At 40.6% G+C, this 15508-nt stretch overlaps 1 protein-coding gene across 4 annotated transcripts in view; it reads left to right on the top strand.

The window, feature by feature from the left end:
- The window catches only part of HIVEP1 (HIVEP zinc finger 1), a 130217-nt gene that overhangs the window by 84243 nt on the left and 30466 nt on the right, over positions 1-15508 (top strand). For 3 of the 4 annotated variants that reach the window (XM_016204170.2, XM_087820640.1, XM_016204172.2), the window contains exon 4: positions 7795-13736. In XM_016204170.2, the coding sequence (XP_016059656.2) occupies positions 7795-13736 (5942 nt within the window). The remainder of the gene's footprint in view (positions 1-7794; positions 13737-15508) is intronic. The other variant, XM_016204173.2, reaches the window with a different exon arrangement.

Here is a 15508-nt window from a genome sequence, read left to right as displayed (position 1 = left end):
GAAATTCAGCTGTGTCAATAATAATATTACATGTGAATGGCTTAAACAATTCTATCAAAAGGCAGAGATTATCAGACTGGATAAAAGAAACAGGATCCAACTATATGCTGTCTACACTGAGACATGCTTTGGGTTTCAAGACACTACTAGATTGAAAGTAAAAAGGTGGAAAAAGATATGTGATGCAAACAACAAGCATAAGAAAACTGAAGAGCTATGCTAATATCAGACAAAAGAGACTTTAAAATAAAAAATGTTATAGAGATAAACAGGGCATTTTCCAATGAAACAAGAGTCAACTTCTCAGGAAAATGTAAAAGTTATAAACATACATCCGCCCAGCAACAGAGCCCCAGCATACATGAAGCAAAACTGATAGAAATGAAGGTAGAAATACACAGTTCAACAGTACAGTTGGAGACTTCAGTACCCCACTTTCAAAAATGGATGGAACAGCTAGGCAGAAGGTCAACAAAGAAATAAAAGACTAAACCAACAAAATAAGCCAACTAGAACTAATAGGCATCTATGGAACATTCCACCCAACATTCAGTCTTATCCAGTGCACATGGAACATCTCCATGAAAAGCCACAACCTACTCCATAAAACAATTTCTCAATAAATTTAAGAGGACTGAAACAGTACAAAGTTCTCTCACCACAATGTAATGAAATTAGAAATCAGTAACAAAAATGGTACTTATCCGAGAAAGTTTTTCTGGTCCTGTGTAATCCCCCAGAGGAGGAGAAAATTTATGTATAAAACTTTAATGTACAAACGATTCAGACTTTCAAAACAAGTAGGCTATGCACATTGCTATGAACTTGATAAAAGGCATTCTGCATTAGATTCTCTACACACGAGGCGATAAAGATAAGGTCCAATGGAAATGCTTTCTTTGAAACAAAGGAAAATTTTTTTGCTATAAAATTTTTCAAAAGAACAAAAAGTTCAAAATCATTTCCTTAAGTAATCAGGAGAGAAAGGGATTATTTGAAGATACAGTTAGAGAACTATATTTGGAACAATTGTCTTATCTCCCTTCTTTTTAAAAATTTTTATTGAATTTATTGGTTAATAAAGTTATATAGGTTTCAGGTGTGCAATTCTGTCATACGTCATCTGTATATTCCATTATATGTTCCCCCCCAAAGTGAAGTCCCCTTCTGTCACCATTTATCCCCACTTTACCCTCTTCTGCCAGCCTCCATGCCCCTTTTCTCTGTAACCACCATACTGTTGTCTGTCTGTCAGGTTTTCTTATTTTGTTTTTTTGCTTAAACCCTTCACCTTTTTCACCCTTTCTTTTGAATAGGTAGAGTCAGAGCATTTTAGCAGCTCAAACTTTTAGCAGGAAATTACACTTGTGACTCAGTGTCTTTACTTTGTCATTTCTTTTTGTTTGTTTGATACTTTTTTTTGATTTTAGGGAGGGGGAAAAGAGTGAGAGAGAAACATTGACTGGCTGCCTCCTGTATGAACCTCGACCGGGGGATCAAACCCACAACCTGGCTATATGCCTCGACCCCTGACAGGGAATCAAATGGGTGACCTTTTGGTCCTTGGGACGATGCTCAGGCAGCTGAGCCACACTAGTCAGGGCATTTTGTCATTTCTTAAGGATATACTTCTAAAACAGATTGAATGCTATTTTCTTTTTTTAATTTTAATAGTTTTTATTTTAATGTTCAGTTTATTTTACATAATTCTTATTTTATATTCTAATACATAGAACATATCAGAATGTTAGCTCTCATAAACTTATTACAAAACATCAAATAAAATATGTTCATGATTTTTTATTAGAGTATTAAAAATTTAGTTTCACTGAAGCTTAAATACAAGGATAAAAGAAAGATACATCTTTTTATTCTTGAAAAATTCTTTTGCTGAGTATAAACACATAGAATTCTAGTTTGGCAGATTGTTTTCTTGAGCACATTGTTGCTGTTGAGATACCATTTTAAATCTAATTGCTTGTTTGAAGGTAATCTCTTTTTTTATGAATATATTTTTCTGATACTTTTATGACTTTTGGTTTTGTTTCTATGGCCTTTTGTTAATATGGCCTTTACCCCCAGGACCCAACTGACAACTGCTCTCTGAGATGTCCTCCTAGTCCCAGTGACTGTCAACCCAGCATCTTCTCGTTTAGCACTGTTTATCTGAATGTAATATTTACCACTGTTGGCCCTGTCTTCCATCTTCCAAGTCCGTAAGCCCTGGCTTCCTGGGCACTTCAGTATCACATGTTTTGTCTTATCTTTCTTATTACCCCTTGCTTGTTTTCCTTTCTAGCTCACCCTTAAATATAGCTTACCCAAGCTTCTGAGGGCAGACTTCTCTCTCTACTGTATATTCTCTTGGGCTTGTCATTTATGTACTTTTACAAGAACAGCTTTCCCTGTAAACTCTCAGATCGTCCCTCTAGCCCAGACTTCTCTCTAGGAAAGAGATGAAAATGCACACGTGTTTAATAAGTCATAATTTTCATATCGCTGTGTACTCTTCATAATTATTTGAAATGGACATATAATGTTATGTTAAATGGCTAACCATATGTTAATTAACCTAACCATTTCCCTATTGAAAATTTCTAGTCCTGGACTGCAACTACAATTTATAATTCTACTCATGTATACTGAGCTTGAGATTTGGCGGAATGTAAAGTGAATTTTTTTTCCCCTCTCTCCCAGACTAGCTCAGTTCTCCCAATAAAGATGCAAAAATCTTTGGCAAAACTTTTTCAGGTTTCCTGGCTTTGAATCAGCCAAGAGGCCCACTGTCACTACCTGAGTTCAAGATAGCATTTTAACTCTTGCATGAATTCTACTGAAAGTCCTTTTAAATGGTCTCCCTTCCTCTGACCTCTTGGCTCTCTGACCCAATATGCTCTCATTTGTTAGAAAATAGGGTGTCCTTAAGTCCCCAAGACCCAAAAGAGATATAAAGTCTTTTACACTGGTGTTGTCTCTGGGTAAAGCTGGAAAAGAGACACACCTTCGGTCAAGGCAGGCTTTTAACCACACTAGTAGGTTGTAGTTTACCCAACTAGTACCAACCCTGACAGTATTCTTTGTCACACTTAGCTGGCAACTCAGATTCTCTCCTGAGCCAGGAAATTTGCTTCCTTTTCATCTGCTATTCTTTCGAAGTAATTCTGGAACCAGCTGGGGCTGTTGTTCTAAACTCCTTGGGGCTCTTCTCTAAAAAATATAGGAGCCCTAATAATGATTACACTGTGCCTGAGAAAATGAAGTGCCAGTGCCTTGGAAACAGAAGAACTTAAGCTCACAGTTCCCTAACCATTCACCTTTCTTCAGTCAATGCCTCTTTGATCTTTCCAAGCTATTCTCTACTGCCAGCTGGATGGACTCTGGCTTTCTTATGAAGTCGAATGAGTCAGAAGATTCTGACAGTGGCAACACTGCTAGTTTTGGTTCGTCTCCTGAGTGTGATATGTATGTGTTAAATGAATTCCTATTTGGATTTCTAACATGCTGATGTCTCAGAGTTTCTGCCTGCTTGTCAGCCATTTCCAGTAGCATACTGACCAGAATGTAATTTTCAGCAGTTGGCTGATTCCTTTTTTGAGGCTTTCCCACCTGCTTTCCAATCTGACTGTATGTTCTTGCTGCATAAGGAAAGAGGTTGTGTTTCTTTTTTTACACAGAGGGTTATGTGCACCAAGCATGTCCAACCCAAGTTTTGTGTGTTAACACCCAAGGATGTTTTTAGTGATTTGAGAGGGGGAGAGAGAGAGAAAAAACATTGATCTGTTGCCTTTGTACGTACCCCAACTGGGGGTCAAACTTGCAACCTAGGTATGTACCCTGACCAGAAATTGAACCCACAGTCTTTTGGTGTATGGAACGATGCTCCAATCGTCTGAGCGACCCAGCCAGAGCAGTATTGGGTTTTGTTTTGTTTTAAGCAGCTATGAAATCATAAGGTGATAAATATAAAGCAGTGTCCATTGGCAGAGGTTGGGCCTGTACACTGATTGACAGGGGAGTGAGCATATTAAAGAGATCTCCTTGGGCTGTCTTTACCACTTGTCGCATGGTTTGTCTTTCTCTCTGCTTCCTCTAGTTTATTTTTATTTTTAGTCTACCATAACAGCAAAGTGCTTTGAAAATTATTGAAAAGCTCAGGTGCTGATGGCAAATAGCTGCTTCCTTCCCACTTCCTGCACCCCAACTGTATAACTGTATTCCTACTTTAAGCATTCTGGTCTATACACTCTCTAAACTCTGTGGCCTGTGGTAACTATGCTAGACATTGTAGATACAGCTACAATGTTTGATGATTGTGCTGTTTTCTGTAGATTCGGAAGAGGGGGTAGGAGAAAAGTACGTCAGTCACTCTAATAGATTTGAAATTAATCAAGATTAAGGTGAGTTTAAAACACTACCCCAGGCGTATCATTCTCTGAAGATCTATAGTCTAGGGCATTAGTTCCCAAGAGGACGCTTTTCTCTTTAATTCATAGCCAGATAGTTTACCCACTTCGTGCACTCCAGTCCCAAATCTTGAGAGCTGAGGAAGAAGACTGACAGTCAGTAGTGAGGCATGCACCTTGCTTCAAGTCAAACTCTGGAATGATAGTGCGGTATTCATCTATGTGCCTGGTGCCCTCCCTGTTTTTACATTTCTCTCATCGCCTCCAGCATCCTTTCACCTCCTAACAACAACAGCAGCAAGTCCTTGAATTTACAGACCGATTCAACATCCAGGATCACCCCCACCCAACCACCCATGAGGGATGGGCTTTACCATTTAAACAAGGAGAGTGAACCCTGTTAAGAGATCCAACAGAATCTTAGAAGAAGGAATAAATGCAACTCAGAGAAAAACTGTTAGGAACATACTCTCCGCTGAATACTACCCCATTGCCATTCCTCATTGATTTTGGGCAATTGAAAACAGAGGGGGCATGGAAAGACAAACCAAAAGCTCAGCCTTAAAGAAAATACTGCCTCAGAAACAGAAGGTTTTTTTTAAGCATAGAACTTAATAAGATCATAAATTTATTAAAGCAAGAGCTCAAATATAATGTGAGGTAATAAAATGAGATGAAATGGGAAATATGGAACTAAGGGAACAAAATGAGAACAAAACAACATCAGTCCAAAACTAACAAATAAATTTGAAACAGTAGGGAACTTAATGGCCTGGAAATTGAATGCACATAAAGGAAAGGCTTTATATAATTCTAGAAGCAGAAGCAATAAAGAAAAAGATGAAAGCAACATAAATCATCATAATGGGGGGTGTAGAGCATAAAGATAATTGATGTCTCTAAAGTAAGGAAGCCCACCCTGAAAAAAAAATTGACCAGAAAATATATCTGAAGATATAATAAAAGAAAAGTTTTCTGAAATATACTAAACTAATCTTAGAGAGGTTATTGTGTTAATTGTTAATTGACTGAGCTTACTCTTAGTTGTATTATAAAGACTTCAAAAATAAAGAAATTGTAGACATATAGGCAGAAAAAAGGCAAGTCACCTCAAGGAAGGGGAACTGTCAGTCACGCTGGCACTAGCTTCTCCATGAGCATCATTGTCAGAAGGCACAGGAGTGTGCAAGGTTTTGAAGGAAAGAATTGGTCTATTAGCACTGGATGAGTGTTAAAATTCAAATAGAGAACTATGAATAAACAATTATGCAAATAAAATGTAAATGTCATAAACTTTGATAAAAGAAAGATGAGTCAGTCTTCATCTAAAATTGAAATGTGTCCTTCGAAAAATTCAAAAAATCTGTTTAAGATAGGATTTTTCAAATACGTACCTCCAGGGGAAATTTTAGGAAATAGTATCTCTAAAGAAATGTAGATCTTAAGTTTAGTATTTCCTTTATTTTCACTTCAGCTTCATTTACATTTAAGTACAAGCAAAGATATACTAGATTGTTTCAAACATATACTAGATCAGTTCCTTTAAAACTTAATGTGATATTTCTGGGTGTTATGCGTCTGGGTTGAATTTTTGCTTTTTTTTTAATAAGAGATTGTTTAATTTTTTCTAGATAAGTTTATCTAAAAATAAAAGCTTATTCCAAAAAGTATGTAAAACATAACAAATAAACATATTTTCCCCCAACCAGGGCTCTGAATGGGGCCTGGCAGATTTTTAAAAAATCTCTGGTGTTTCCACTTGGCTGGTTGCCCAAGCTGGGAACTGCTGCTACTGAACAAGTGGTTTCTCTTCCCTGTTTTTGTACTTACTTAACAGCCTAGTAGCTTTCATTTTAATTACAACCCACCTCCAACCTTATTGGAAGTGAGGGGAGAAACTACTCACTGTGGATGATCATCATTTTTCCTTTTGCCCATTTGCCTGATCTGGTTAATGAGAGGCATGAAGTACATCGTGACTTTGTTACCTTCTAGAACAGGGAAAACCAGCAGGAAAACATCATTTCATAAATGAGTGGGTTGAAAAATAAAAGATTTGATCACCATCATTTTGTAGAGATACTTTTTCTATAGCTCAAGTGTTTTAGTTATGAGACCCCACCCCACCACCATTTTTTTCTCTTGCCCTTCTGATTATGGTGGGCATAATAATATTATGATTAAAATTTTGCTAAGAAGTATCTTTATTAGGTTAGTAGTATTTTTTTTTCGTTAAATGTATGACAGCACATAAATTGTCACAAAATGACTAGAATATTTTTTATTTTATGAAAATTATATCTTTAGTAAATGTAAAGTGGTTATTATGGTGTAGAAATTTCGGTCTAATGTGAATTTCAGTTATGTACGTTGCAACTACTATTAGAAAATAATGACGAATTAGAGTATTTGGCTCTTCTACAAATAAGTAATATAAACTTGCATAATTTTTATGTGCCCGAGGATTAAACAAATGGAAACAGACTAAATTATGACAAGTAATTATTGTTCAAAAATATAATAGTTGGGAGAAATTGTGGGCTGTTGATACTATTTAAACGATGATTTATTTCCAGCACAGCCAGAAGTGGAGGTGGTTTCATCTCTTCTGCAATAAGCTTTTATCTATCCATGTACCTCCCACCTACCTACCTATCATTAATAACAAAGAAACATAGCCATTGAATATTTTGTTCAGTTAAATTGGAGACTTTTTTTTTAGCTGAGGGACATTACAACATTATGACTTTTTATTTTTGTTACTGAAGAGCCACAAATAAGTGGCTTACTTTACTTTCATATATTTGTTCATTGATGTAATTGCTAATAAAGCAATACTTCATGGTTCTCTCAGCTAATATCTCATGATTATTTTGAGATATGATGAGGTATGTTTGCTCGAAAAATTATTATGTAGTATCTGCTTTTCTCATATTAGGATTGCATAGTTTGAATAATAATGTTATTTAAAAATTTGCCAAGAAGTTTGCTTTACAAGATACTAAATGTGATAAGACAGTCAAATAGCCTGCATTAAAAAGTTATCTTGTTTGTGGGCTGCTCTCTCAGACCGTTGTGTAGACAGAGTCCTCAGCTCTGAGGGTGAAGGGGGAGCATCATTTAGTTTAGAAAGATCTGATTCCAAGGTCTTGGTGAATGGGGGTCAAGAGAGTGGCACAGCATTCTAGAAATGTGCACTACAGTCTTCAAGTGATTGGTTTAATAGGTTTTCATTGGCAACATTCTTAAGAATGTTAGAATGCAGTTTTATCCAAAGTAGGCTTTTCCTTCAACAACTTTGTTCAATGGCCATAACACCCGCATGATAGTAATCTTAATTTTAAAAATATAGTTGGTAAAACAATTTTACCAATTGTTTTTTCTTTTTTAGCAGAAATCTTGGAGGCCAGTATTAAAGGAACTTCAGAATCGTTTAAAGGTGTGAAACGAAAAAAGATTGTAGCTGAGAATCACCAGAAAAAAATACCAAAATCTCCTCTGAGAAATCCTCTCCAGGCAAAGCATAAACAAAATACCGAAGAGCCATCTCTTGCTGTTCTTCATTGTACTTCAGATTCTCACAAGAAACAGAACCACAGCCCTGTAAAAAATGGGAAGCAGTTTACCAAACAAAATGGAGAAACACCTGGGGTAATTGCCGAGGCCACCAAGTCCGAAGAATCTGTCTCCCCAAAGAAGCCCTTGTTTGTGCAGCATCCGTCTGAACTGCGTAGATGGAGCTCAGAAGGCTCTGACCCCACCAAGTTAAATTTCCTGGATGGAAAATATGACTCTAGTTCTTTGTCAAGTAAAACCAGGACTGACCATAGTGAATGTATCTCCTCTAATTGTAGTCCCACCTTCTCCTCATATACAAACACCGCATTCGATGTCTTACTGAAAGCAATGGAGCCAGAACTGAGCACCTTGTCACAAAAGGGCTCATCTTGTGCAGTTAAGATCGAAAAACTAAGACCAAATAAAACTGTACAATCCCCCTCTCAGTTAAAAAACAGCTCAATAGATGCCCCAAGTCAGACTTCACAAGAGTTTGTTTCGGAATCACAGTCTTGTACCTCGTTCACAGTGCATGTGTCTGCTGCTCAGAATGAGCAGGCGTCAGCTCAGTCAGTTTCTCATCCGTATACTCAACATGAACACTTTGCTCCTAAATCCAACCATCAAAATCAACAGCTTCCAGTGTGTGCAGGGTTCACAAGACCAGTAACGAACCTGCACAGTCAAGAGAACCCCAAACTTGAACAGGTGTATCATATCGCAGTAACGTCATCTGTAGGTCTGACTTCACCTTCCAGTAGAACTCAGGTTACTCCTCAAAACCAGCACATGGATTCCGCTTCACCCATGTCAGTCAGCCCAGCCCATTCTGCACAGCCACCCCCCACCCTGGTTTATAATTCAACCCCTGTCACCTCTGTTGTGAATCACAGCGTAGAGCAAATGTGCAATCTTCTTCTGAAAGATCAGAAGCCAAAAAAGCAAGGGAAGTATATTTGCGAGTATTGCAGTCGAGCTTGTGCAAAGCCAAGCGTGCTTCTGAAGCATATCCGCTCCCACACTGGAGAGCGGCCTTACCCCTGTGTGACCTGTGGATTTTCATTTAAGACTAAAAGTAATCTGTACAAGCACAAAAAATCCCATGCACACACTATCAAACTGGGTCTTGTCCTGCAGCCAGATACTGGCGGTTTGTTCTTGTCCCACGAGTCCCCCAAAGCACTTAGTGTCCATTCAGATGTAGAAGACAGTGGGGAGAGCGATGATGAGAGCACTGCTGATGAAAGACAGAATGACCTGGGCTCCGTGGACCTGCAGCCTGTGCAGGTAACACAGATGGTATCAAATTCTGAAGCTTTACCAAAATCAAGTTCCATTCCAAGCAATCCAGATCATGTGGTTGGTGATGTTTCACCGCAGGACAAATTCTCAGAACCACAAGCTGTGACAGAGTTACCGAAGGTTGTGGTCCACCCTGTCAATGTGACCCCTGTAAGAGTTGACAGCCCGAAGTTTACGGACTCCAAGCCCGAACTTTCTAGTGCACAGAAGCAGAAGGACCTTCAGGTTACCACTGTACTGCCCCCTTCAACCTGGATGTCCTCCCTGGAGACTGATGAAAAGTCCCACCAGAAAGGGGACATGAGCCAGCCAGAGGCAAAGCAGGAGTCCCACATAGGAACGGCACATGCCCAGCTACAAAGGCAGCAGGCTACCGATTACTCCCAAGAGCAACAGGGAAAACTGCTGAGTCCTCGGAGTCTAGGAAGTACGGATTCTGGTTACTTTTCACGTTCTGAAAGTGCTGATCAAACAGCTAGCCCACCCACTCCCTTCGCCAGAACATTGCCCACTACGGAACCAGACTCAAGTAAAAACGGTGGGCCCGCTGCCCCTCGCATCGGTGCACTAGCACCTCCTACAGCGCCAGCAGGTGAAAAGGCGTTGCCTTTACCAGGTCAGATGCGCCCGCCTTTGGCCACAAAAACACTTGAAGAAAGGATATCAAAGCTTATCTCAGACAATGAAGCCTTGGTTGATGACAAGCAGCTGGATAGTGTGAAGCCACGGAGAACCTCTCTTTCACGACGAGGAAGTATTGATTCCCCCAAATCATACATATTTAAGGATTCTTTCCAGTTTGATTTGAAACCAATGGGACGGAGAACAAGTTCAAGCTCTGACATACCAAAGTCCCCTTTCACCCCTACCGAGAAATCAAAGCAAGTGTTTCTCCTGTCCGTCCCTTCCCTCGACTGCTTACCTATTACGAGAAGTAATTCTATGCCTACCACAGGTTATTCAGCAGTACCTGCAAACATAATACCTCCCCCCCACCCACTGAGAGGAAGCCAGTCATTCGATGACAAAATTGGCGCGCTCTATGACGATGTCTTTGTATCGGGACCTAACACTTCTGCGCCCCCGAGTGGACACCCCCGTACCCTTGTCAGACAGGCAGCAGTGGAAGACTCCTCTGCAAGTGAAAACCACGTCCTGGGTTTGGAGGAAAGCTATCAAGCATGCAGTACTCCAGGCGAAACTGCGGCAGCAAGGAACAGGTCCCTGGCCCCAGGCCCACACGCAGAGAAAAAGAAGTCTCATCAAGGGCGAGGGACAATGTTTGAGTGTGAAACTTGTAGAAACAGGTATCGAAAACTGGAAAATTTTGAAAACCATAAGAAATTTTACTGTTCAGAGTTACATGGACCAAAAACAAAGGTGGCTGTGCGAGAACCTGAACACAGCCCCATGCCCAGCAGCACACAACCCCAGATTCTGCACTACAGAGTGGCCGGCTCCACGGGGGTCTGGGAACAGACGCCCCAGATCAGGAAGAGGAGGAAAATGAAGAGTGTTGGAGATGATGATGAAGTTCAGCAGAGTGAGAGTGGAGCTTCTCCGAAAAGCTCCGAAGGCCGTCAGTTGCAGGGTACTCTGGGTTCTGCTTCCAGTTTGCCTAAACATAATGTTGGCCTAACCAGTGACCAGCAGCATCGAAATATACAGTTGCAAAACTCCCAAATTCAGCTTGTAGCCAGAGGCGCCGACCAGATCATGGATCCAAAGCTGTCTACCATCATGGAACAACAGGTGGGCTCAGCAGCCCCAGACAAGACGGAGTTGAAGAGGCAGGGAAGTGGAATCTCGGTCATCCAGCACACCAACTCGCTGAGCAGACCCAGTTCCTTTGACAAGCTGGAGTCTTTTGAACGAGGCTCCCCAGTCTCTTTCCAGGAGCTGAGTAGAACAGTGAAGCTTGGGTCCCTGAAAGTGATAGGAGTTTCCCAAGAGGAAGGTCACCCTTCTCAGAACACGTCTCATCCTCAACAGCCTGTACTGTCAGATGTTCTTCGAGCAGAATTCCAGGACAGTTCAAGAAAGATTTCAAGTGAACGGCATGTGTTAGGACAGCCCTCAAGACTTGTTCGGCAGCACAGCATCCAAGTCCCAGAAATTCTGGTCACAGAAGAGCCTGATAGGGACCTTGGAACCCAAGGACCCGATCAGGAAAAATCAGAGAAGTTCAGTTGGCCTCAGCGTAGTGAAACATTGTCAAAACTGCCATCAGAGAAACTGCCACCAAAAAAGAAGAGGCTCCGTCTTGCCGAGATAGATCATTCCTCCACCGAGTCAAGCTTTGAGTCCACTCTCTCCAGGAGCCTGAGTAAGGAGAGCAGTTTATCTCACACCTCAAGTTTCTCAGCGTCCTTAGATGTAGAGGATGTTTCTAAAACTGAGGCTTCCCCCCAAATCGCTTTCCTCAGTAAAGCAGAGTTCCTCATGATCCCCGCTGGCTCACATACCCTTAACGTTGCTGGGACTCACCGGGAAATGAGGCGTGCGGCCTCAGAACAGATTAGCTGCATGCAAACGTCCATGGAGGTCTCTGACTTCAGAAGTAAATCATTCGACTGTGGAAGCATAGCTCCACCTCAGACAGTGCCACTTCCTGACTTGCAGCCTCCAACGCCCCCTTCCGGCATGGGGGTGACTGGGCACGTGCCTCTCTTAGAAAGAAGGAGAGGCCCACTGATACGGCAGATCTCTTTAAACATAGCTCCAGATAGTCACCTGTCTCCTGGGAACCCATCATCTTTCCAGACTGTTGCTCTTCCTGTTGTGACCACAGGGCCATTTCTGGGGCCCCAGCTCACTAATGTACCCTTAGCTGAGTTTCCTGCGAATACTATGCACTCCCAGACCCAAGTTAAGGATCTGCAAACAGAAACTGCAAATTCCAACTCTACTAATGTCCTTCCTGTTCAACAGCTTTTTGGTATTAATTTGTTGAATCAAATCCATACACCCCTTAGCCACCAAAACACACAGATGTCTTTGCAAGCGTCTACACAGAGTGTGAAACCAGATGCAAATCCCACTGTGTGTGTGTCTTCTAAAAGTGAGGATTGCTTTGCTCCCAAGTACCAGCTGCAGTGTCAGGCTTTCACTTCAAGCCAGTCTTGCTCTTCTAACCCTGTACATTCTCTGCCAAAGCAAGTTGTTTCCGATCCAGCTGGGGCTGACCGGCATATGACATCATTAGCACTATCAGCTGAACGAGGAGATGCCCTGTCTAAGTCATGTCCTGCACCACCACTGAAGCTCGGGCCGCTTGGTGGGCAGGTGCAGAAGGTGCCCACGTCGTTTGCGCTGCCCGTGCACCTGCCGAGCAGTGCCCCAGGGTACGGCTTTGCCACAGTCACACCTCTGCCACAGATCCTTGTGACTCAGGATCTGTCCAGCCAGCCCGTTTGCCAGGCTAATCGTAGTGTGGTGCCAATCAGTGAAGAACAAAATTCCCTGCCAAAATTGCAAAAAGTTCACCAGAATGCTTTGCCAAACCCAGAGGAACTTATTTGCGAAAATGTTTTTTCAGAGATGGGCCAAAATTCTCTATCAGAGTCCTTGCCTGGCACTCAGAAAATGTCTATTGGTAGACTTTCCCCGCAACAAGAACCTTCAGCTTCAAGTAAAAGGATGCTTTCTCCAGCAAATAGTCTAGACATTGCCATGGAAAAGCACCAAAAGCGAGCTAAAGATGAAAATGGAGCTGTTTGTGCAGCAGATATTAGACCATTTGAACCATTGAGTTCCAGAGTTAATGAAGTTAATAAGCAGAAGAAACCTGTTTTAGTGAGGCAGGTTTGCACTACAGAGCCCCTTGATGGTGCGACCTTGGAGCAGGAGACTTTTTCTCAACCTGAAGTTAGTAGCGAGGCTGTTAATTTGACAGATGTGCCAGCTGATAATCTGCCTTCAGGACATTGTAAGTCTGTAGTTATAGAACCTATAAAAGAGTTGCAAGAATTTGAAAACATTAAGTCATCCACATCACTAACTCCTACAGCTAGAAATTCACCTTTTCCTTCAGAAAAGACCCACACTTCTCCTTTGGAACATATAGGTGATAACCAAGAAAGGAAGTCTCCAGAGGTTAAAAATCAAGGTGACAAATTGAACATCCAAGAACAAGGTCACCCTACAACCACCACTCTTTCAATGTTGGATGCGGGAAACATGCAGCAGCTGTCTTTCCCCAGCCTGAAGACCACGACCAGCTTCACATGGTGTTACCTGCTAAGACAGAAAACATTACACCTGCCTCAGAATGACCAGAAAACATCAGCCTACACGGACTGGACAGTAAGCGCCGGTAATCCAAATCCACTTGGTTTGCCTACGAAAGTGGCTCTTTCTCTCCTTAATTCAAAACAGAAGATTGGAAAATCACTATATTGTCAAGCACTAGTCACCCGTTCCAAATCAGATTTATTGGTCTATTCAAGCAAGTGGAAAAGCAACTTAAGCAAGGTACTTGAAATGTTATTTTATCTTCAAAAATAGTTTGTGCAAATGAGTTTTAACATACCTTGATGCCTTTAAATTCTTTAATTAGAAGTTGTGAATGACATATTGTGCTTTATGAGTGTGTAGTTATTTGAAAGAAAGGATGATAAATATTCCCTGGGAGTTATGCTGATAAAGGTCACCTGGAGTCCTTTCTATCTTGAGACATTTTGAAGATGATAACTTGCCGTGAGCACTTTTTTCCCCCTCAGCTGAATATTTAATTTTTTCTTAATGGTACAATAATAATCTTACTTTCATCTTCCTCCTACATGAAGATTTTGTTTTAATTGTTAATTTGGAGGAGATTATGTTTATGCTCTGTCCTTACTAATGCAAGGGAACAGAAGTATAACTAATTGAAGATTGTTATATGTCATTTTGAAATAAAAGCAGAAAGCCATTCTGTAGTTCTGAGAATCATTTAGTGGTAGAGAGGATTCCCAAAATAACTCATACATTTGATAATTAAGTTTATTTGGCCAAGATTTATAGAGTAAGGTGGAATCAATCTTACTGAAGTTGTTGGCTTTATAAAATGGGAAAAATAGTTTCAGTGATTAAGGATGGATAGTAGATGATAGATGATAGACAGATAGATGATAGATAGATAGATAGATAGATAGATAGATAGATAGATAGATAGATGGATGGATGGATAGATAGATGAGGGTATTGTGTTGGACTTGATATTCAGAATTATAGTTTTAAAAAAAGTTCTTGACCTCTGTGGGTTGACAAGCACATAATACAGATTCGTAAACATTGGGGACATTCTTATCAGTAGGAAAATATCACAGTTTGTCTTATAGTAGAAGTATACAAAACTTTAAAAGAAGGATGTCTCTGACACTACCGCTAGGTTGAGGAGGTGACTAGCTGAGTCTTTTTTTTTAAAAGTGGAGATTTTTTTTTTCAGGCGAATAAGAATGAAAAATTTTAATAATCTGATGAATGACATGAAAGTGAGAAAGAACTTGGCTCATTTGACCAAGTCCATCATGGCTAGAAGGTGTTGTAAGTTTGAAACAGTGACATACTTCGAAAAAGCAAATGTAGGTAAAAACCAAAGAATGTGCGTGTTGGTGGAGAGCTGCTGGTGCTTTCTCAGTGAAGGAGGGTGCCTACAAACCATTCAGAATTTTATTTTCAAATGCTCAGACAGTACTCTTAGATCTACTAAATCAGAATCTTGAAAAATGAGACCCGACCATGGAAATTTAAACAGAGCTTCATGTATATTCCTGACATGCCTATGAAAAGTGGCTTTTCTTCAGAACTAGGTGCCTTGGTAGAAATACCTCTGGAAATGCACATACCTAGATTTGAAAGGAGAGACCCAGGCGGAACGTGGGGCGAGTCTTCAGTGTGTAGGTGTAACTCATGCGATTGCTCAGGGAAAGTGTAAAGAGGAGACGAGGGCCTAGAGTGGATTCGGGAATCACTACTATGTAAAGGGTTGAATGGATGAAGAAAGTCCACAGGAAAAAGGTATTTCAAGGAAAGTTGTTCAAGCAGAGAGATCAAATAAATGTGAAGACTAGCATGGTGTTTGGGCTGAGCAGTTCTAATACCACTGGAGACTTGAGTCAAATGGGCAAGTGGCTGTGGAGGATTGGATCTTAGGTTGACTGATAACTCATAAATATTAATGTATTTATAATTCAAAATGGAAAAAGACAGATAAATGCTAAAATAAGAGGATTTCTAAGACAAACAAGGAATCAACAACATAT

The sequence above is a fragment of the Miniopterus natalensis genome, chromosome 9 (genome assembly GCF_054644295.1).
Source record: "Miniopterus natalensis isolate mMinNat1 chromosome 9, mMinNat1.hap1, whole genome shotgun sequence".
In the NCBI taxonomy this organism is placed as follows: domain Eukaryota; kingdom Metazoa; phylum Chordata; class Mammalia; order Chiroptera; family Miniopteridae; genus Miniopterus; species Miniopterus natalensis.
This window is presented reverse-complemented; position numbering and strand designations above follow the sequence as displayed.